This window comes from Bos indicus, chromosome 28 (genome assembly GCF_029378745.1).
Source record: "Bos indicus isolate NIAB-ARS_2022 breed Sahiwal x Tharparkar chromosome 28, NIAB-ARS_B.indTharparkar_mat_pri_1.0, whole genome shotgun sequence".
Classification (NCBI taxonomy): Eukaryota; Metazoa; Chordata; class Mammalia; order Artiodactyla; family Bovidae; genus Bos; species Bos indicus.
Genome location: NC_091787.1, coordinates 8,641,524 through 8,664,289, shown reverse-complemented (window position 1 = coordinate 8,664,289; position 22,766 = coordinate 8,641,524). Strand labels below are relative to the sequence as shown.

The 22,766-nt window shown below is 37.6% G+C and overlaps 1 protein-coding gene across 5 annotated transcripts in view; it reads left to right on the top strand.

Moving 5' to 3' along the window:
* The window catches only part of LYST (lysosomal trafficking regulator), a 176,423-nt gene that overhangs the window by 24,296 nt on the left and 129,361 nt on the right, over positions 1–22,766 (top strand). For 4 of the 5 annotated variants that reach the window (XM_070782294.1, XM_070782293.1, XM_070782290.1 and 1 more), the window contains exons 2-4: positions 3,983–4,072; positions 6,922–7,120; positions 22,305–22,395. In XM_070782294.1, coding sequence (XP_070638395.1) covers positions 6,929–7,120; positions 22,305–22,395 — 283 coding nt within the window. In that variant the 5' untranslated portion in view covers positions 3,983–4,072; positions 6,922–6,928. The remainder of the gene's footprint in view (positions 1–3,982; positions 4,073–6,921; positions 7,121–22,304; positions 22,396–22,766) is intronic. The other variant, XM_070782292.1, reaches the window with a different exon arrangement.

Here is a 22,766-nt window from a genome sequence, read left to right as displayed (position 1 = left end):
CAGAAAGAATAGATGGACAGGAAAGGTTAAGGAGAGTCTCTAAAACTAATTCATGCAGATGACCCAGTTTCTGCTTTTGATAGGGATGTACATGTGCAGATCAAGAGAATGCTGCAGCTGTAATATACATAGAATCCCATGAGGTATTTGACGTCATCTGTTCTATCATTCTGTTTTGGGGGATACATGGAGAGCTGGGCTCTAGTATAGGTACAGTTATTGAACAGCGGAACTTGATTTTAGTTACTGCAGCCGTGTGGGAAATCTCTTAGAGGCTGCTGCTTTTGACACTGTTCCACTCATCACTTTAACACCTCCCACTTCTCACTCTCAGCTGGATTACCCTGTGGTTTATTTCACTGAGAAAATAGAAGCCTCCAAATCTTGGTCTTCCTACTGCCAGATACACGAGTCTTCCTGCATCTGTACTTGTGAACCCTGTCATGCTTCTTACTCCATTGACTCAAGTGCACTGTTCCTTCTGCTTGCACATTGGAGCCTCTTTATTTTGCCTCCTCATTGTTGCTGGTGTTATCTCCTCATTGTAGCTTTTCATCTATTTTCCTTTTTCTGTTGGAGAAACATGCTACATGAATATGCTATGATAGCTTACAAACATGCCATAATATCTTTTTTTCTTAAAAAACTAAACAATTCCCCTATCCTGAGTCCCCTTCAAGCTGCCACCTATTTCCTTGCTACCCTTTTTGACAGAACTCCTCTAAAGGGTTTTCTAACACCTTGCCTCCATTTCTGCGCCATTCTTTGCCACTCCACTAAGACACTGTTTGACAGGGTTGTCAGTAACTTTCGTGTTGCTAAATCCAGTGGTCAGTTCCCCATTTCCATCTTACTCAACCTCTCAGCAGTATTTGACACAGTTGATCACTCTTTCCTGTTTCAGGTTTTCCTCACTTGGTTTCTGGGAAGGACCATGCTCCTGAATTTTTTCTGCCTCACATGCTGTTCCTTCCTGGCCTCCTATGCTGGAATCTCTTCATCTCCCTAACTCAGTGATGTAGACGCCAGGGCTCAGTCCTAGAACCTGTTCTCTGCTCCACTTGCACTCATTCTCTGGGTCCCCGTCCCCCCCCCCCCCTGCGTTGAGTACTCTAGCCACTAGCCACAGTCCCATCATTGCAGAAAGTTCTTTCAGATGGCATTCCTCTGGGTTATTTCATCCATATTATCTCATTAAAATGCATCTGCATGCTGATAACTCCCAAACTGATTCACCTGTTCCAGCCTCCCACCTGAACCCGCTTGGTATATCCAGCTGCCTACCTGATACCCTTTATTTGCTTCTTAAGAGACCTGTCAGACTTGACAGAGCTAAGGGTAAACTTTACTATACTTTCTCTCCCAAACAGTCTTATGTATAAATGATCTGGGCTGTTCCTCACATAGCCTTAAAAAAAACTTGGTAGTCTCTCTTTTTTTTAAAAAAAAATTTTTGGAGGTTAGGCAAGGAAAGGAGGGTGGGCAGGAAGGAGACTTCCACTGTTCGGGAGAGACCGTTCCAGAGGAACACCCCTGTTTCTTTCTACATCTTACTTCAGTCCCTGAAAAGTAAGAGTGAGTGACTTTTCATACTTCTGTAGTAATATCTAACTTCTTTTTTTCTCTTGTATTCAGTATCTGGTGCATCAAATATACACTAGTCTCAATGCCCTGTAATACTTTTTCCCCAGATACTTACATGGACTGTTTTGTTACTTCATTCAGGGTTTTGCTCAGAATGTCCTCTTTAGACATTCCCTGCCAACCCTATCTAAAGTAGCCTTCCTGTCATTCTGTATCCTTATTCTGTTTTACACTGGCATTACATTTATTTTTTGTGTCTCTGCCCCACTAGAATCCATGAGCAAAGGGATTTTTCTTTTTGTGTCAAAAATAATAGCTGGTGTATAGTAACTGTTCAATAAATGTTTGTTTAATTAAATGGCATACTGATGATGACACTTATGTCATTTCTAATGACATAAAACCAGAGGTTATAACTGATACACTGTCAGTTTTTTGTTTGCTTTTTTTTTTGGTTATTTTATATTTTACACTTTGCTAGTCGCTGAATTAGAGAAAATGAAACCTCTTGTTTTTCTGAAAAGGTCATTTATATGATTATAGGCATTTTGCTAGGATTCATTTCATTTATGGTAAAATTTTAAGAGTATAAAAATTCTAGTAATATTGTTGGGAGCAAGTTTTATTTATTATGACATTATAACAATAGTTATAAGTTGAAAATTGTAATGATGATGAATTTGAAATTTGGCATTTTTGCTATAAAGTACAAAAAGTAACAAGACAGGGTCCCTGGCCTTAAGGAACTTGTTACCTAAGAGGTAAGATAGTCATCAGATAAGTAGCTACACAGGGGCAAAAACATGTAATGTTCTAAAAGGCACATTTTCAATTTATTAAAAAACTGTATTTCCATACTTTATGGACACCTAGCATAATATTGAGTGATTTTTTTTAAAGTCAAAGTACAGCTGTGAATAATGAGTGCAGGAGGCAGAGTGCAGGAGGACACAGCTCATTGTTGTGGTGGGTGGGCTTATGATTTTGGATGGATATCCAAGCTGGACCGTGTACAATATGGAGATAAAGAAACCATGTCAGGGGCTTTGTAAGAGCATTAAAAAGTCCCTCCGCTTGACCTGGAAATGTCTCTCAGTAAGAGAAACAGATGGATCCAGTTTTCTGGCAACTTTCACTTCTAGTAGCCAGCCTGAGTTAGCTGGAATCGTTTTAGCATCTGAGATAAATGGCTCCATCTTGTAGTAATCCAGGCTAGAGGGTGCCAATAGTCAGAGCAATTTATACACTACCTCCTTATGCTCATCGTTCGATAGGTGATTTCCTCGTCTGTAATTTTAGAGTTAAAAATATAAGGATGATACAGTAGGAGCAGGTATGGAAGGCGTTTTGAGACTCCACTCCAGGACTCTCTTGTTTGATGGAGCAGTTGATGCCCTGGTGGTTGGCCAGTGGAGTGGGCAAGTAAGACTGAGATCCAGTCTGTGCTTTGGTAGCTGTGTGCCATGGGCTGCACCATCCTAGGAAAAGTGTTTTTTCCCTAATTCACACAAAGTCTTGTGTAGTCTAAGGGCAGTTCTGTCCTATTTCCTGCCTACTTTATTCTCAAGGGCCTAGAATAGTGTGTAGTACAAGAACCGTCTGTCAAGCTGAACGGAATTCAAGACAATGCTCTAGATTTGAGCATTTTAAGCAATTAAAGGTCATTTTGACTTTAAAAGCTTGTGGTTCAAAATAAACCTTACTGTTTGCCTTATAACTATAATAAGAAAATATTTTTCATGCCTCTGCTTGTAAAAGGTAAAAGTTATAGTAAAGGAGAAAACTACAGAGAAGCATCTTCTTGCTATCCCAGAAGTAGGAATTTATCCTTTGATATTCTAGAAATAGCCTTCACTGTGTTATACATAGGCGATTAATTCATTTTTAAAAATTCAGAAAGGGTAGGAAACTTGGTGGTGGTTTATTCATTTGTTGGCTGTAGTATTTTCTGAGTTCTCATGTATCCTCAAATATCTTTTACAGGAAAGTAATAACTTGACTGTCATAGTATATAGATGATATTCTACTGCCTTCTAGATTTCATTATTAAGAAGACAGATGATGCCAAATTCTTCCTCCTTTATAGTGGTTTACTGGAGGTTATAAGTTAGGAGTTGGGAGAGGAGGTGTAGGGAGCTGTGATCAGGTTGTCTTGTACCTATCAAATATGTTCCAAGACTTCATCTCTCAAGATCCCATTCTTAAAGCTACAGGCATTTTTTAGTGTGCTCTTGAGATTAAAAAAAATTGTTGGCTGTTTCATACATCAAATATGAAGACTAGCCTCTGGTTTTTGTGTCAGATTTTTAATTTTTAAAATTATTTGTGTTTAGCTATTGCCATAAATGGTTATCCTGTTTTGTTTTGTTTTATCCTGCTTTTTTTTTTTTTTTGGTAGGTGTAGCTTTGTTCTAAGAATATTTGTTTCGTCCAGTTCATGAACTCAAATTATAAAGACCCTAAATGTTACAGAAGTGTTGAAAGATTGGTGAGTATTTAATGTAACATATATTAACAGCCAAAATACTTGATTCAGTCTAAGACTTTGAAACTAATAGTTATATGACGTTAATTTAAACCCAAAGTGAAAATACCTAAACTTTCTAGACATGTAAATTATGGTTTATTCATACTGTGGCTCATTGCGCAATGGTTTAAAGGAATGAACTTAATGTTGAGAGGGAAAAGCAAAGTTATAAAAAGGTGCATACGTTTTAAAAATAAATGATACTAAATATGTTATGACTATGATGTATCAAAATTATAAAAATATATATGGAAATGATAAAACAACAACTAAGGAGGTGGAAGAGGTATGGGTGGAGTGTAGCTTTCCTGTACTATAAGGTTTGATTTCTCTACACACATACACATGCACACACCCATCCCCCCAGCACGAGAACTGAACTGAACATAGTTTAATGTTAATACTTGCTAGATCTGAGGTCTGAGTATTTGCTATAATCTCACGTTATAGAATCTTTGTTTTTTTCCAGGCATTTGAAATGTTCCAAAAAAAAATCTTTTAAAAATGCCATGCAATCATCTTTTCAGTTGGCATTCAGAATGGCTGAAAAACATTCAGTTAAATTCAGCATTCTTATTAGGTGTGTGGGAAGAAATAAGTATTTCTTACTGTGCCAGGCAGAAGTGCCCCCCTGCCAGTGTTGTTCTGCTAGTGCTGTTAATAACTAATGCAGCTAGAAGAGTGAAAAGTGTGTGCATATTGGATGGAAAAGTTTACATTTTTTGTAATTTGTAGTTGACACGGTTTTAGATCTGGAAATTCCAAGAAGATCAATAAGAGAGTTCAGTAGGAAGTTTGGATATAGGAGTAAGGTTTGGATATCTCAACATTAATCTACTTCCTATAGGCCCCTTATATACCAGTTTTGTATCCTAGTTAGAATATATATCTCAAAATAAATCTACTTCCTATAGGCCCCTTATATACCAGTTTTGTATCCTAGTTAGAATATATAATGGAGAAGGCAGTGGCACCCCACTCCAGTACTCTTGCTGGAAAATCCCATGGATGGAGGAGCCGGTGGGCTGCAGTCCATGGGGTCTCTAACAGTCGGACATGATTGAGCGACTTGACTTTCACTTTTCACTTTCATGCATTGGAGAAGGAAATGGCAAACCACTCCAGTGTTCTTGCCTGGAGAATCCCAAGGACGGGGGAGCGTGGTGGGCTGCCGTCTATGGGGTCGCACAGAGTCGGACACGACTGAAGCGACTTAGCAGTAGAATATATAATGGAAAATAAAATCCCATTCAGAATAATGATGAAAACTATACGACACCTGGAATAAACCTAACAGAAATATATAACAGTAATTTCTACTTCAAGGAAATAATAAGATAAATGTGCAGGTATTATAAGGTGTTTATTGCAGTTTGTTTATGATAGTAAGAAGCTGGAAACAACCTAAATATTCAACAATGACAAATTGACTACATTGTTATAGTACATCTACTAATGAAACACATGTACTATATGTAAAATACACATGCAGTGGAATGTATTAAAAACAGTAAGCATACAGCTGTTAAACAGAGAAAGAGTTCATGTAGAGATTTCTGAACTATCTAAATGAAACAATCAGGTAATAGATCATTTATATATGATACCCTATATATGTAACTGTGTATGTATTTTATATACATTTTTAAATATGGAAAAATGTTTCTGCATATAATTGTTTTTACTGACATGGCATCTTATGTGTTTAGGAAGTGAGATTGAACTTATTTCCTCATCAATTGTCTAAAAATTCATGTTAATTTCTATTATCTTAATTTCTAGAAGATAGGCCCTAATTATTACCACAGTTTTTTTGTTTTTCACATTTTTTAAAATTTCTAAAGTTTCAGTGTGCCTTGCAACTGATGATGTCTTATATAGTCAGTGGGCTGCATTTGTGGAAGAGTTATATTCTTGCGTACCCTTGAATGAACTTGGTCATAGCTGTTCACAGTGTCAGCCCTTCAGTTGAGTTATGTGCATTGTCAGTACTACATCTGATGAATTTTCCGTGTTTCTTGGTTATTTACTTTCTACCAGTCTCCTCTGGTAAGATTAAAAAATGTGCACAGCCTCAAAACCTACAGAATGATGTCAGCGTCTTTGGGTTCTGTCAGGTGAAAAACAGTTTATATTTTTAAAGATCCATTTATCTTTCAAAATATGTACAACAAGAGTATTTTATAAGTAATGGGTTTATTTTTATTCTAGAGTGAGGCCATTTTAGAGAGGAAGTCAGCATTTACTTTAGCCGCCACCACCCACTAGTGTTTTCTTTCCCAGCACTGTGACTTACCCGTGCTTTCTCAGTCATTGCACACCCAGGACTGATTTCTGCCATGCAGGAATATTTAAGGAGTACCAGACTAGATCAGAGGAGAAGGCAATGGCACCCTACTCCAGTACTCTTTTTGCCTGGAAAATCCCATGGATGGAGGAGCCTGGTAGGCTGCAGTCCATGGGGTCGCTAAGAGTCGGACACGACTGAGCGACTTCCCTTTCACTTTTCACTTTCATGCATTGGAGAAGGAAATGGCAACCCAGTCCAGTGTTCTTGCCTGGAGAATCCCAGGGACGGTGGAGCCTGGTGGGCTGCCGTCTATGGGGTTGCACAGAGTCGGACACGACTGAAGCAACTTAGCAGCAGACTAGATCAGAACTGTGTCTGAAAAGATTATAAGGTTAGGTACCAATGCCCAATAATTTAAAGTCAGTCTTCAATTAAAAACAAATAGCAATAAAAACACATATTAATAGTTTTATACAACATTTTTATTTTTCTAATCTTTTATGTAATATTTATTTTATAGCTCGGTCATGAGCACTGACAGTAACTCGTTGGCACGTGAGTTTCTGACCGATGTCAACCGGCTTTGCAATGCAGTGGTCCAGAGAGTGGAGGCCAGGGAGGAAGAAGAGGAGGAAACCCACATGGCAACCCTCGGACAATACCTTGTCCATGGCCGAGGATTTCTGTTACTTACGAAGCTAAATTCTATCATTGATCAGGTAACATTTTCATATCAAATCATTTTTTTTAATCAGTAAATTTTAATTATAGATAAGTAATTTCTAGGTTGCATAATTTCTGATAGTCTTTTTGAGATAAAGTCCTGTCTCTCACATCACTCAGACAAGGAAAAGTAACTCCATTTATGAACATACTGTTTATTTGAATACTTTCCAAAATGTCTAAAATATCTTACAGTTATAAACAACCTTTTTTCTAAAATGCTTTCATATACACTATGCTTTTTAATTTTAATATCAGTGTGAGATAACTATGTTAGTAGAGATAAGATCATGATTCAGAAAAATCTGCATTTGTACTTTCAATAAGTATCAGGTATATTTTTTTAAAGTTTAGTGTAAATTATATTTAGAGAATGTGCCAATTCTGGGGTGAAAATACAGAATCCTTTGTGTAAACTAATAATTACTAAATCATCTGGTTTTCGTACATTACTGTGTTTGCTTAAACAATGGTAAGACCATATGGTATTTTGCTGTTTCCTTTTTATAGAATTAACAGAATTTTAAAGCTAGTTGGGACTATGGAGATGTTTTCATCTAACCTCCTTTTGTAGATGAAAGACTGAGGTCTGGAAACATTAAATAACTCAGACAAGGTTAACTTGAAGCCTAAATGCAATTTTTATCTATTTCATTTGATTAGAAAACAAATATTTATTTTATGAAAGAAAAGCCCACCATCTGCTTTCACCATCTACTAACTAACGTAGTTAGGTAATAATATTTCAATTAATTTAAATTTAAAGAATAATAAACACTCTGTAGCACCAGTATGATAGACAGCTTTAAACACTTTAAGTGTAAATTTAACTGTTGTAAAATAAAATTTCCTTGTCATGAAAGCATTTTGCTAAGAAATACATATATTGGGTAAATATAGATACTAAAATTAAAGCGGCTATTTTCACTATAAGCTAAGAAACCTAACAATATAAATCAGGAAGTATTTGTTCACTGTGGTATCTACCTGTCATGGAATTTTTCAGAATATTTTCAGGTTTATATATTTTTAAATTTAATTTATTTTTATTGCTGCTGCTGCTAATTTGCTTCAGTCGTGTCCGACTCTGTGCGACCCCATAGACGGCCTCCCACCAGGCTCCCCCGTCCCTGGGGTTCTCCAGGCAAGAACACTGGAGTGGGTTGCCATTTTCTTCTCCAATATTTTTATTGAGGTAGCATTGATTTATAACATTATATAGGTTTATGTAATTTTATTCTTTTTTTAATGTGATTGATCAAATATGACTACATGGAATTTAATTTTTAAATATTTGTATGGCTTCTATAAATAAATTTTAAAATAAAAAATGATTTGTTAGACCACATGTAGTGATTTTATATTTCAAAATTTTGATGATTTAGTATACATATCATGCTCTGTTTATCTTCTTACCCCACATTAGAACAATTCTGTGTTTTTTCTCTCTTTTTTTTAAAGATACTACTTATATAGCATCAGAAATACCAGTTATCCAGGAATAAATCTGATAAATTATATATAGATTTCTCTATAAAATACTATAAAATGTTGTTGAGAGAAACTAAAGAATACCCAAATAAGGGTGGAACTACATAATTTTCATGTACTGGGAAAAAGTCAATATAATAAATATATTTTATTCTCCAAATTGCTCTGTAAATTCCAATATAATCCCAAACTTTCAGTAGCTTTTTAAAATGCCAGCTTTATTGGAATATAGCTTACATATCAAAGAATTAATCTATTTCATATGTGCGACTTGGAGGTTTTTGAGTGAAGTCGCTCAGTCGTGTCCAACTCTTTGCGACCCCATGGACTGTAGCCTAACCAGGTTCCTCCGTCCATGGGATTTTCCAGGCAAGAATACTGTAGTGGGTTGCCATTCCCTTCTCCAGGGGATTTTCTCGGCCCAGGGATTGAACCCAGGTCTCCTGCATTGTAGGCAGACGCTTTACCATCTGAGCCACCAGAGAAGATCAGTGTAGTCATACAGAAATGCAACTGTCACCACAGTCAGTTTTAGAATATTTTCACCCCCTCAAATAGAAACCCGGTGCCCTTAGCCATTACTTCCCTGTCCCTCCCATCCGCCTTGGCCCTCAGCAAACACTGATCTATTTTCTGTCTTTCTCTTTTGAGTTGTGAAGTATCTTTCACTGTACTGTTTAATGATTGAATGTGAATGTGAAAGTCATTCAGTCCTGTTCGACTCTTTGTGACCCCGTGGACTGTAGCCTGCCATGCTCCTCTGTCCATGAGATTTCCCAGACAAGAATACTGGAGTGGGTTGCCATTCCCTTCTCCAGGGCAACTTCCTGACCCAGGGATCAAAGCCGGGTCTCCTGCGTTGCAGGTGGATTCTTTACCATCTGAAGCCCATTAAATGATTGAACTCATTCAACTCATAATTGCAACATTTTTTCCTATGGCAATATTTTTTTAATGTCTTCTTTCTCCCTAGTTACTCACTTTTTGGAATATCTGTAGCAATGGTGGTAGGGACAGTAGAAGAAGAGTGAAAATAAAATATTAATGAATAGCCATTTAAAAAATAAGACTTCCCAAGATTTAATTGTTTAAACCAGAAAATGGAGAATGATCTTTAGGCTCTTTAAGGGGAATTTAACTATGTAAGATTTAATCATTTAAGATGAAATCAAAGCACTGGATTCAAAGCTGTACAGGAGAAACTAGCTTTTATCTGTTTCTCATATGTTGAAACACTTCTTGGATACTCTGGAGAAGAGGCAGTTTAAATCCTTGCAATACTTCTGCTTTATTAACAGATATTTAATATAAGGAATTAAGCAGACTTTTTATTAATACGTAATTTACGTATAGGAAATGCACAGTATTTTGTTGGGTAAGTTTTGACAAATATGTAACTTCTATAACCACCACCCAAACCAATGGTTAGAAATTTCCACCACCCTAGAAAAGTTTGTCATACTCCTTTTCACTCAGCCACTCCCCTTCCCCCACTGCAAGATAACCGCTATTCTGACTTTTAACATCTAAGTATAGTGTTGCTTGTTCTAGTACTTCCCATAAATGTAATCATGCAGTGTGTACGCTTGTGTCTCGGAGATGATTCATCCATGTTGCTTAAATCAGTAGTTCATTACTTTTTGTTTCTGGTTAGTGCTTTGTTGTATGGATATACCATAATTTTTTAACCATACTCCTGTTGTTTAACCATTTGGGTTGTTTTGTTGTTGTTCTTTAGTTGCTAAATTGTGTCTTACTCTTTTGTGATCCCCATGGACTGTATAGCCCACCAGTCTCCTCTGTCCATGGGATTTCCCAGGCAAGAATACTGGAATGGGTTGCCATTTTCTTCTCCATTTGGGTTGTTTACACTTAGCTATTGTGAATAAAGCTGCTGGGAATATTCTTATAAATGTCTTTGTGTGAATATATTTTCATTTCTTCTGGATAAAGATCCAGGCATATGATTGCTCAGCTACAGGGTAGGTGTTTAGCAGTATAAGAAATTGCTAAACTGTTTTTCAAAGTGGTTACCACTTTGTTCATTCATTCAGTGGTGTATGAGAATTTTCATTCCTACCAGTGGTGTATGAGAATTCCAGTTGTTCTATATCCTGTCTAATATTTGACATTGCCAATTTTTTTAGTATTAGGCGTTCTGAGTGAATGTAAAGCAGTGTCTCATTGCAATTTTAATTTGCATTTCTGTGATAACTGATGATGTTGAGCACTTTTTAGTGTGTTTAATGTCCGTTTGTATATCTTCTTTTGTGAATATCTGTTCAAGTTTTGTGCTCATTTTAAAACTCAGGTTATTTGTTTATAATCCAGTTGCTATAATTCTTTATGTATTCTGGATAAAAATCTTTGTTGAATTGCAGATACTTTCTCTGTGGCTTGTCTTTTCATATCTTTCTTTTTTCCCTGCTGAGCTATGAGGCATGCAGGATCTTAGTTCCCCACCAGGGGAGGAACCTGTGCTTCCTGTAGTGGAAGCATAGAATCTTATCTACTGGACCACCAGGACGGTCCTGCCTTTACATTTCTCAACAGTGTCTTTAGGAAAGCAAATTTTTTCCCTTTGTGAATAGTGCTTTTCATATCTTGTCTAAGAAATCTTGGTCTTACAAACCCAAAGTTGCACAGATATTCTCCAGTGTTTTTCCCCCTAGGGGCTCTTTTGTTATTATTTTTAGGTCTTTTAGGTCTGTGATCCATTTTGAATTAATATTTGAATATGATTTGAGGTAGGAATTATGGTTCATTTCTGCCCATCCACTCATTTGTTCTACAACATTTCTTCTTAAAAGTCTGTTCTTTCCCTTACTGAAAAACGTTGCCACCTTGGTTAAAAACCAATTGACCATATATTTATAGTTTATTTTTAAACTCTTCTTCTACTCTGTAATTTCTTTCACTAATACTATACTGTCCTGATTACTGTAACTTTTATAGTAATTCCAGAAATTAAATGGTGTAAGTTCTCTAATTTGTTCTTTTTCAAAATGTTTGAAGAACATTCTAGATCCTTTGCCTTTCCATATACATTTTAGAATCAGCTTATTATTTCTGCAAAGTGCCTGTTATGATTTCAGTTGTGATGTTGTTGAATCCAGAAATCAATTCGAAGAAAATGGCCATCTTACATGCTAACAGTCCTGAGTTTCTCAATCCATGAACATGATATAAATCTCTTTGTTTGAATCCTCTCAAATTTCTCTACAGTATTTTGTGGTTTTTAGCATTGAGGTCTTATGTAATTGGGGGTAAATTTGTTCTAAATAGTTTATCCCTTTTATGACATTATAAATGGCATTTAAAATTTTTATTTTTCTGCTGCTTGCTGCTCATAGAAATACAGTTGATTTTTGTATGTTGACCTTGTGCCCTGTGATTTTACTGAATTTATTTACTTATCTATCTTGAAATTTTACTGTGCATTCCTTAGGATTTTCTGTGTAAACAGTCATGTCATCTATAAATGATTTCACTTCTTTTCAAATTTTTATGCCTTTTATTTCATTTTCTTGTGTTTTTCCTTGGCTTCTAGTACAGTGGTGGGTGGAAGTGATGAGAGTGGACAGCCTGCCTGTGTTTGGCCTGAGGGAAAGGCAGTCAGTATTTCTCCATTAAATCTTATGTTAGCTCTAGATTTTTCCCAGATGCCTTTCATCACAATAAGGAAATTCTCTTTTATTCCCAGTTTGTTGAGAGTTTGTATCCTGAATGAATGTTAGGTTTTGTCAAATACCTTTTCTGTGCCTATTGACACTATCGTATTATTTTTTTCTATTAATGTAGGTGGATTACATTGATGGTTTCTAAATGTTGAACTAACTTTGCATTCCTGGAATAAACCCAATTTGGTCATAGTTTATCATATACAGAAATGTTAATCTGTTTATTCTTAGGGGAAAAACACTTAAATAGAAAAAATATAATCTTATTAATGGTTAAAGATAACAGACTGGAAACTTGAAAACTGCCCAGCCTAAAAAAACAACAATTACTCTTGATTTTAATGTTGGTATCAGTATCATTTAGATGGTGGCTTTGGTGACCCAATTGCTCCAGATCTCAGTATCCTCATTAGTAATGTAATATACATCAGTAACATAAATACATCTAGTTGGATGACTTCAAAGATCTCTTCGAACATAAAAGTGATTTATTTCTATGTTGTATTTGATAGTAATGGTTTCTAATTTCTTCTGTACCCTAATCATGGACATATATCACTTAATTCTAATGTAATGAGTAAAAAATAACATGATTTATTACCAAAAAAATATATCAAAATTGAACTAGAATACACAACCATGTGTTATATAACATTCTGCTTTTAAAATTTCCAGTTTATATAGTTTCCATACCTATTCACATTTTGTGGATGTTCTATAAAGTTGTTAATTATTTTGCTGAGTAAAATATCAAGAACAGGCTATACATTTATGAACAGAGTATAGTTTTAAAAATATAATGGGTTTCTTTAACCTTTGCTATTTTATATGTAAGAGAATACTTTAGTCTTCTTACATTTTTGTAGTATTGTTTCTTTAATATGTGGTACTATATAATTGGCCTACCATCATAATACATAAAGTAAGTTTAATTGGAAAATATCAGACTTTTAAAACTGTGGCTACACAATTCATTCACTGGTTTATTCAACAGTATCTACTATGTTCTAGCACCTGTGCTACATACAGAGGTAGAAGAATAGAGATGTCTTTACCAGGAACTCAGCGCTTTTGAAGGGATGGACAAATTTTGTTTTTTAAGGATGACAAACTGTAAAATTATTGGGGCATATAAAGGAGCGAGTCCTCAGGAAATGTTTCTTAGACAGATTGACATGTGTAAACAGGAATTGGCAGTGTAAAGGGGGAGGAGGCATTAGACCAAAGGAACTGCAAATGCAAACACACTGAGCTCTGGAGAAGAATCTCCTAGGAGGGTTAAAGCAAAGGCTGCATGTGGAGGTTGGGCTAGTGGGGAAGCTGATGGCAAGCCTTGTCTACTGTAGTTTTGTTGTTCAGTTGCTCAGTCATGTGTGACTCTTTGTGACCCCATGGACTGCAGCACGCCAGGCTTCCCTGTCCTTCCCTGTCTCCCTGAGTTTGCTCAAACTCATGTCCATTGAGTGGGTGATGCTGTCTAACCATCTCATCCTCTGCCGCCCCCTTCTCATTTTGCCTTCAGACTTTTCCAGCATCAGGGTCTTTTTTAAAGAGTTGGCTCTACCATAGTAAGTCAGTCTACCATAGTAAGGAATCTTAATTTCATTCTGAAAATATTAGGGAGGTTTTTAAGTAAGAGAATAAACAACGAAAAGTATTCTTCAGATTTGACAAGTCAGTCACTGACAATATTATTAGCAAGAATTGTTTCAGTTGGAGAATAATGCAAACTTTTCAATTTAGTAAAGGTAATAACAATGAATGGATTTTAAATTACTACATCTAGATCTACAGATTCTGTTTACACATATGCCAGAATTTATCTGTGTATGATTGGTCTAACAGGGATGAGGGAGCATAGCAGATGCTGACATTCCTACTTCTTGGAAGAGTGGGAGTGTGATCACAGTGGAAATGGTAGCCACTGGACAGCAGTAGATCAACCATTGCATTACCTCCTTTACACCTAGGCTAGTAGACAGGAGCAGTGAGTGTATCAGTTGATTGCTATGTAACAAACCACAATTCAAAAAATTGGCTGCATTAAAAAATGATTTATTTGCTAATGATTCTGTGAGGTTGGCAGTTCAGACAGGCTCAGCTGGGATCACCACCTCTGCTCCTTATGGTGTCAGCAGGGATTACATCTAAATGTGCAGTTGGTTGGCAGAAGACTGAGGGCTGCTGGATGGGACTGTTGGCCGGCTGCCTCAGTTCTCATCCATGTGGCCTCTCGTCTTTCAGAAGGCTAGTCTCAGCTTCTTTCCATGGATGGAAGCACTCCAAGAGGCTCAGGGGGAGGCTGAAGAAAGTCATATAATCTCACTTCTGCCACATTCTGTTGGTCAAAGCAAGTCACTTGGCCAGCACAGATTTAAAAGATGAGAACACAGACTCCAGCACTTGATGGGAGGACATCACTTGTGGCCATGTTTTATCTACCATAGTGTTTTCCCTCTGGCCATGATTATTAGCATCTCTCCCATACTCCCTCCCAGGACTCTCAGAGTAATGTTCCCTCGTGGCGTCCGATCGGAAGTCCACGAGCTCACGATATGCATCAGTTCTGTATGCACTCTAGGCTTCCCGGTGCAGCACTTTAGTAGCAGCTTTTCTTGACTGAGAGACTCGTGAACTAAAAAGACAAATTATCCACCCCCATACACCCTGTACACAGTGATGAGACAGGAACAAGTTAACCACAATACATACTTGTATTCAACAAGGGAGAGTGAGAGGAGGCACTCGCAGTCACTCATCCAGTGAAATCCAGCTAGGCAGGTGTTCTAACATACCTTTTTCTGTTTTTCAGACAGATTTCTACTTTGGGCATGTAACGCTTGTGTGGAAAAACACCCTTAAAATTTTTAGTAATACTCTACTTTTGTCTGGCTAACAGGGTCTACTCAGTTCAGTTCAGTCACTTAGTCGTGTCCGACTCCTTGCGACCTCATGAACCGCAGCACACCAGGCCTCCCTGTCCATCACCAACTCCCAGAGTCCACCCAAACCCATGTCTTTTGAGTCGATGATGCCATCCAACCATCTCATCCTCTGTCGTCCCCTTCTCTTCATGCCCTCAATCTTTCCCAGCATCAGGGTCTTTTCAAATCAGTCAGCTCTTCGCATCAGGTGGCCAAAGTATTGGAGTTTCAGCCTCAACATCAGTCTTTCCAATGAACACCCACTCCTTTAGGATGGACTGGTTGGGTCTCCTTGCAGTCCAAGGGACTCTCAAGAGTCTTCTCCAACACCACAGTTCAAAAACATCAATTCTTTGGCACTCAGCTTTCTTTATAGTCCAACTCTCACATCCATACATGACTACTGGAAAAACCATAGCCTTGATTAGACGGACCTTTGTTGGCAAAGTAATGTCTCTGCTTTTTAATATGCTGCCTAGGTTGCTCATAACTTTCCTTCCCAAGGAGTAAGCGTCTTTTAATTTCATGGCTGCAGTCACCATCTGTAGTGATTTTGGAGCCCAGAAAAATAAAGTCAGCCACTGTTTCCACTATTTCCCCATCTATTTGCCATGACGTGATGGGACCGGATGCCATGATCTTCGTTTTCTGAATGTTGAGCTTTAAGCCAACTTTTTCACTCTCCTCTTTCACTTTCATCAAGAGGCTCCTTAGTTCTTCTTCACTTTCTGCCATAAGGGTGGTATCATCTGCATATCTGAGGTTACTGATATTTCTCCCAGCAGTCTTGATTCCAGCTTGTGCTTCATCCAGCCCAGCGTTACTCATGATGTACTCTGCATAAAAGTTAAGTAAGCAGGGTGACAATATACAGCCTTGATGTACTCCTTTTCCTATTTGGAACCAGCCTGTTGTTCCGTGTCCAGTTCTAACTGTTGCTTCCTGACCTGTGTATAGGTTTCTCAAGAGGCAGGTCAGGTGGTCTGGTGTTCCCATCTCTTTCAGAATTTTCCAGTTTATTGTGATCCACACAGTCAAAGACTTTGGCATAGTCAATAAAGCAGAAATAGATGTTTTTCTGGAACTCTCTTTTTCGATGATCCAGCAGATGTTGGCAATTTGATCTCTGGTTCCTCTGCCTTTTCTAAGACCAGCTTGAACATCTGGAAGTTCAGTGTTCACATATTGCTGAAGTCTGGCTTGGAGAATTTTGAGCATTACTTTACTAGCATGTGAGATGAGTGCAATCTCTGGGCCTACTAGGTACCACCTTAAGTCTTTCTGGGGTTGTGACATAATACTCTTAGTATTATAGCCACTTAATAACCCATTTTTGATGGGAGGAGAGGAGGAAAGGGAATTGGGAGCTGGTTGGGCAGGCTATAGCCTATAGGCGAAGTCCTGTTGCCACTGATCTGTTTGTGGGCAACACACAAGCTAATAAGAGTTTTGGCATTTTTGAAACACTGTTAAAAGAAACAAAAATATGGGACAAAGGCCATATATGACTCACAAAGCCTAAAATGTTTACATTCTGGCCTGTTACAAAATAAGTTTGCAACTTCTGGTCTAAATAAAGAAAAACTATTTTTTTTTTCAAAGCATAGTATCTGACATCAGTAGGGAAAACAGTACATGTAATTATCCTGAGACATCAAAAACATTTAGCAGAATTCATCTATTCTTGACAAAAACTCTAAAAATAGATTAAGAATAGAGTTTCATCTAAAAAGAGCAGAAATAAAGAAAAAAATTTATATTTATTTTTATTAAGGTATGAGTAGGACTTCCCTGGTGGCTCAGATGGTCAAGAGCCTGCCTGCAATGCAGGAGACCTGGGTTCAATCCCTGGGTCAGGAAGATCCCCTGGAGAAGGGAATGGCAACCCACTCCAGTATTCTTGCCTGGAGAATCCCATGGACAGAGGAGCCTGGTGGGCTACTAGTACAGTATTACTAGTAGCAAAAAGTCTTTGTTACTTTCAACATGGAGTAGCAAAGAGTCGGACAGGACTGAGCAAATTTCACATAGTTGATTTACAATGTTGTGTTAATTTCTGCTGTACAGCAAAGTGATTCATTGAATATTCTTTTTCATATTCTTTCCCATTTTGGTTTATCACAGGATATTGAATATAGTTCACTGTGCTATACACTAGAACCTTGTTGTTTATCAGTTCTATGTATAATAAGTTTTAATCTGCTAACTCCAAACTCCCAATCTGTCCCTTCCTCATCTCCCCGACCTCCTTGGCAACCACAAGTCTGTTCTCTATGTCTGTGAGTCTGTTTCTGTTTTGGAGATAGGTTCATCTGTGTCCTGTTTTAGAATTCTCCATGGAAGTGACTGTTATATGGTGTTTGTCTTTATCTGTCTTACTTCACTTAGTATGATAATCTCTTGGTCCATCCATGTTGCTACAAATGGCATTATTTCTTTTTTTTTTTGGCAGAGTAGTATTCCGTTGTATGTATGTACCACGTGTTCTTTATCCATTCATCTGTCAGTAGACATTTAGGTTGTTTCCACGTCTTGGCCATTGTGAATAGTGCTCATATGAACATAGGAGCACACATATCTTTTTGAATTATAGTTTTGTCTGGATATATGCCCAGGGGTGGGATTGCTGGATCACGTGGCAACTCTATTTTTAGTTTTTGGAGGAACCTCTGTAGTGTTTTCCATAGTGGCTGCACCAATTTACACTCCCACCAACTGTGTAGGAGCATTTTCTCTACATTCTTGCTAGCATTTATTTGTAGACTTTTTAAATCATGGCCATTCTGACCAGTGTGAGGTGGTACCTCATTGTACTTTTGATTTGCAGTTCTCTGATAATTAATGATGATGAACATCTTTTCATGTGCCTGCTGGCCATCTGTATATCTTCTTTGGAAAAATGTCTGTTTAGGTCTTCCATTTTTCAGTTGGATGTTTTTCATTGTTATTGAGTTGTATGACCTGTTTGTATGAAGAAATCAAAATAATTTTTTATAAGCTCTGCAATAGAACCAGCATAAGAATAACTTTATTACTATTCTGTTTGATATCATGTTTTAAAAACATGCAATAATAAAGTGGAATATGAAAATAGTGACAGCTAAATGTGAGAAAGATGGAGAAATAAAAGTTAATTTTTAAACTGATGTGTACAGAAAAATCCCAAAGATCATCCAGAAAACTGTTCAACAGAATTATAGAATATAAGACAAACATATTGTTTCCTTTAGTGAAATCTATACAACTAGAAAATTTTAAAAAGATTCTGTTTACAGTAGTACTGAAGAAATGTTCACATGTGTGTATATAGATACACATTTAAGAAATAATTATAAAATTGTGATAGAAGAAATGAAGGACTTAAATAGCACATATATTTCTGCTATGTCTGGAACATTAAATTCAGCATGTCAAAATTAAAAGTAATGCCATTAATATAAATTAAAATAACTTCAGTCCAAATTCCTTAACATGTCATCCTAAGATCCTTGAACCCCACTGATCTGGTGCCCATATGCCTGCAGCTTCCTAAACATCGCCTCTGATTTGGGATTTCAGCCTTTCCTCCCAATAGAATTGCCCTTTCTCTTCCATCCTGCCATCACTACTTTTGGATGGTTAGGATAGGCAATTAATATAAAATACAATCAAAACAATAGAATTGTGGAAGAGACAGTGCCTGGCACCTGGTAGATATGTGGCATGAACATGATTCTTACCACCTGGATGAGAGTGATCTCACTGTTTGTTATTGCAGTGGGGAATTTAAAAATGTGTGACACAGTCATTTTCCAAGCAGAGGGGAGAACATAAAATTGTAAGTATTAAATGAGGAGTACTGTGATTTCACTAGATCAGATAGTTTAGGAATAGCCGGGGAATGGCTCTGTTTGGGTCATATATTGCCTAATTTGGCATATTGAGCCTTGAGCTAAGTGGGAAGGAAACAGAGCAGTTCCAGGCCACGTGTCTCAGAAGCCAGGGGCAGGAATGCCAGTTCACACAGCAGTGGTGATTTGCCAGTGTACTGTGGAGGAACACATGCTGAATTACAAGGACAGCCTGTCTGTAGCACTTCTTCACACACCCTTGAGGTTTTGGCAAGCTCTGTTAGAATGTTATTAGTTCCTCTGCTAAAGATAAAGATTCAACTTAGAGGGACTAGGCAGGAATGTACCTGTCCAAAATTGGTTTACTGTTTTTTGCAAGATAATGTATCTTTTGCTGGCATCTTAAAAAATGTTGAGATGGGTACCGAGTAGAAGCTCTACATACAATTGTTATCTAGACATCTGCTGACTCTGAAGTGAAGCACATAGAAATGGCATAGAATTGCCCTTTGATACAATTTTTACTTTGCATCCAGAATTCAAAATCATTCAGGCAGGTAATGTTTATGAACATCCAGCTGTGTAGTAGGCATTGAGTGGGAAAAAGGGAGGTGATTGCTAAGGACTAGGGCCTGAGCCCTGGAATTCATGCTCTGAGAGAAAGTATGTTTGGGAAAATCTCCCATCATCTTTAGAGATAAATCCAAACCCCTTCATGTGACCCCCCTCCCCAAGGCCGCCTTGTATCTGGCACTGTCCACCTGGCTGGCCTTGCAGCCTTTTCTTAGTGCCCTCCCCCTTGCTGTGCTCCAGCCACACTGTCCTGCCTGCCATTCATGAAAAAGTCAAATCCATTCCCACCCTTTGTATCTTTCCTATGAGCTCTTTTCCTCCATGCCTTTGCATGGATTCTTCCTTCTCATCAGTTAAGCATCTGCTCAAGTGGTCCATCCTGACTAGCCTATTGAAATGTTCCTCTTTCCATCTTATTTAATTTTCTCCATATCACAGCATTCTGTCTGAAAGTTTCTTATCTGTCACCACTGTTTTCTGTCTCACCTGCTAGTGTCAGCTTTGTAAGGATGTGAGTGTTGTCTTCCTTGTTCACCACTACATCCAGAATGTCTGGCACATAGTAGAGGCTCAGGAAATATTTGTTGAATGAATGAAAGAGGAAAATGGGCATTCAGACATTAACCATTCAGCAAATTGGTTGCTATACTAAATCAGGGGCATGAAACCTTACTTGACCTAGGAGCAATCGATTAGAGAAGTCTTCCCACAGAGGAACTAAGACCTGAAGGATGATTTGGTACTTGGCAGATGGAAGGATGGTGAGAGAATTGTAAGAGCAGTGCATGTGAGGAAGATGTTTGAAGGACCATTGATGTTCAGGAAACCTTAATAATACATGTAGGTAGGGGTTGGCTTTGGTGGTAGGAGTTAAAACTGGACAAGTCAGTAGGAATCATGTCATGAAGGGTCTTCCAGGCCTGAGAAGGGATTTAGATTTTGCTTTTGCAGAATTTTAAGCCTTTTCATAACCAAGATGCTAGAAAGTAATAATCGGAATCCTGTCTCTACTTTCTCATTCCCCTTGACTCTTCAGCCTATTTGTAATCTGATTTGCACCCTCATCACTCCATCAAAACTGTGTTTGTTAAGGTCACCAGTGACCCTGTATTTGCTAAGTGCTTTCCTCCTATCATCTTACACAATTAAAGATCAACAACTCTTGACCTGGTTAACTTTTCTTTCTTTTCTGAACTGCTCTCTTCCCTTGATACTTCTTGTTCTGCTTCTCTTTGGAGAGAGTTAACGTATCAGTCTCCTTTGTAGGCTGCTCTTCAGCACCACCATCTGCGGTTCTTTCAGTGTTGTTCTCCAGAACTCTGTTCTGGGAAGTCTGCCCCTCTCCTCCTGCATACTGTCCTAGGAAATTTCACCCATGTCCTTGACCTCTGCTCGAATGACACCCCAATTATTTACTTTACATCTTTTTCTTAAGTTCCAGTCATGTATATTCAGCTGTTTACTAAAAAGCTGAGTCCATTTGGAGATCCAACAGACATCTCAAACTCAGTAATATCTAAAAAGTGAATCCATCATCTTTACCCCAACCTAACACCACTGCTAAATGTCCTGTCTTGATGACTGTGTTATCACTTGTTACCTAGTGGCCTAAATCAGAAACTTTCAAGTTCTTTTGGATCTTTTTTTTTCCCCTCCCATATGCCCCATAGTTAATCAGCTGCAAGACATTTCATTTCTCCCTTACAGTTTCTCAAATATGTCTCCTCCTTTTCAGTGTTACTGTCTGAGGCTTCAGATAATTATTATCTCGTCTGTATTACTGTTTCCCTGCCTCTAACACTGATTAGTCCCTTCCCCTCCCCACCAGTTCTGTTGTCTATATAGTGGCAAATCTGATTATGTCACCCTGACCCACTCTGACCCCCTCCCCACAGATTGACATGAGCAATTTACACTTGATTTGTCATTAATTCCTCAACCACCCATGTCCCAAGTTTCCCAGGTGTAGCACTTCCACACCTCTGATAATGCTTGCTCCTTTTTCTGAACTCCTAAACTGAATGCCTGTGCCACACCCGGGTATGTACACATGCTGCGTGCCTTCTGTTCTTTAACTGTTTTGTGTGTATGTGTTCTATGGACCAAATGAGGGGACCTTCTCCAGGGCTTGGACCACATCCTCCAGAAAGGGTAAGACAGTAAATGCTATGGACCTAGTGTGCAGTCAATAAATACTTATTGGATGACCTTCACTAATAAGTCTGTCTCTCTTTACATATACTATTGTATTAATAATGTCCATTTCTCTTTTTGAAAATTGTGTTTTCTGAGTTTTAAATTTAACTGCATGAAGCCTTTTTGTTTTTCTAGTAATTTTTGTTACTGGTTTGCTAATTAATAGGGCTTAACTTTTCATTTGCACCTAGCAAATTTATCTTTTTGTAAGTGAGGAATTCTTACAGTGTGCATGGTGGTAGTAACAGCTACTTTCGGAAAAAGCAGCAAGAATGTGCTAAATACTGTCAAATACTCTTACCTTCTTCTAGCCTTGGAAGGGTTTATAAATTGCAAAGTATCACAGCTTTAATTGGATTTAAGATAGGTTAATTTGATTCTTCCTCCTCAAGAAATGGGATTTTTTTTCAACTTAAAGATAAGGTATTAGGAATTACTGTGTTTCATGACCTCAGAGCATGAAGGATTCTTTTATTTCTAATACAGGCATTGACATGCAGAGAAGAACTCCTTACCCTTCTTCTGTCACTCCTTCCATTGGTATGGAAGATACCTGTTCAAGAAGAAAAGGCAACAGGTATGTTTCTTTTCTTTGTCATATCACTTGTGTTATCAAAATTCTACTGGGGAAAAACTTGCATTGAAAGGTTACTTCACTGTGATGGTTGATAGCAGCTCAAAATCAAAGCAGTGTATATTAGTGTGATATTTAATATGAAAAATTATTTAGGCAAATACATTTTTATTTCTTCTAATATAAAAACGATAGAGAATTCCTTGAACGTAATAATGATTAGAAAACAGATGAAGAAGCAGAACAGCCTAACATTTAAAAATGGAGTGTGAAAAGTTTGAAGAAATCAAAGATTCTCTGCTTATTTTAAAGACTGCTTTCCATTACCAGTACTCTATCAAAGACGTTTGTGGTTTAGTTTTTCTAATGTTGCT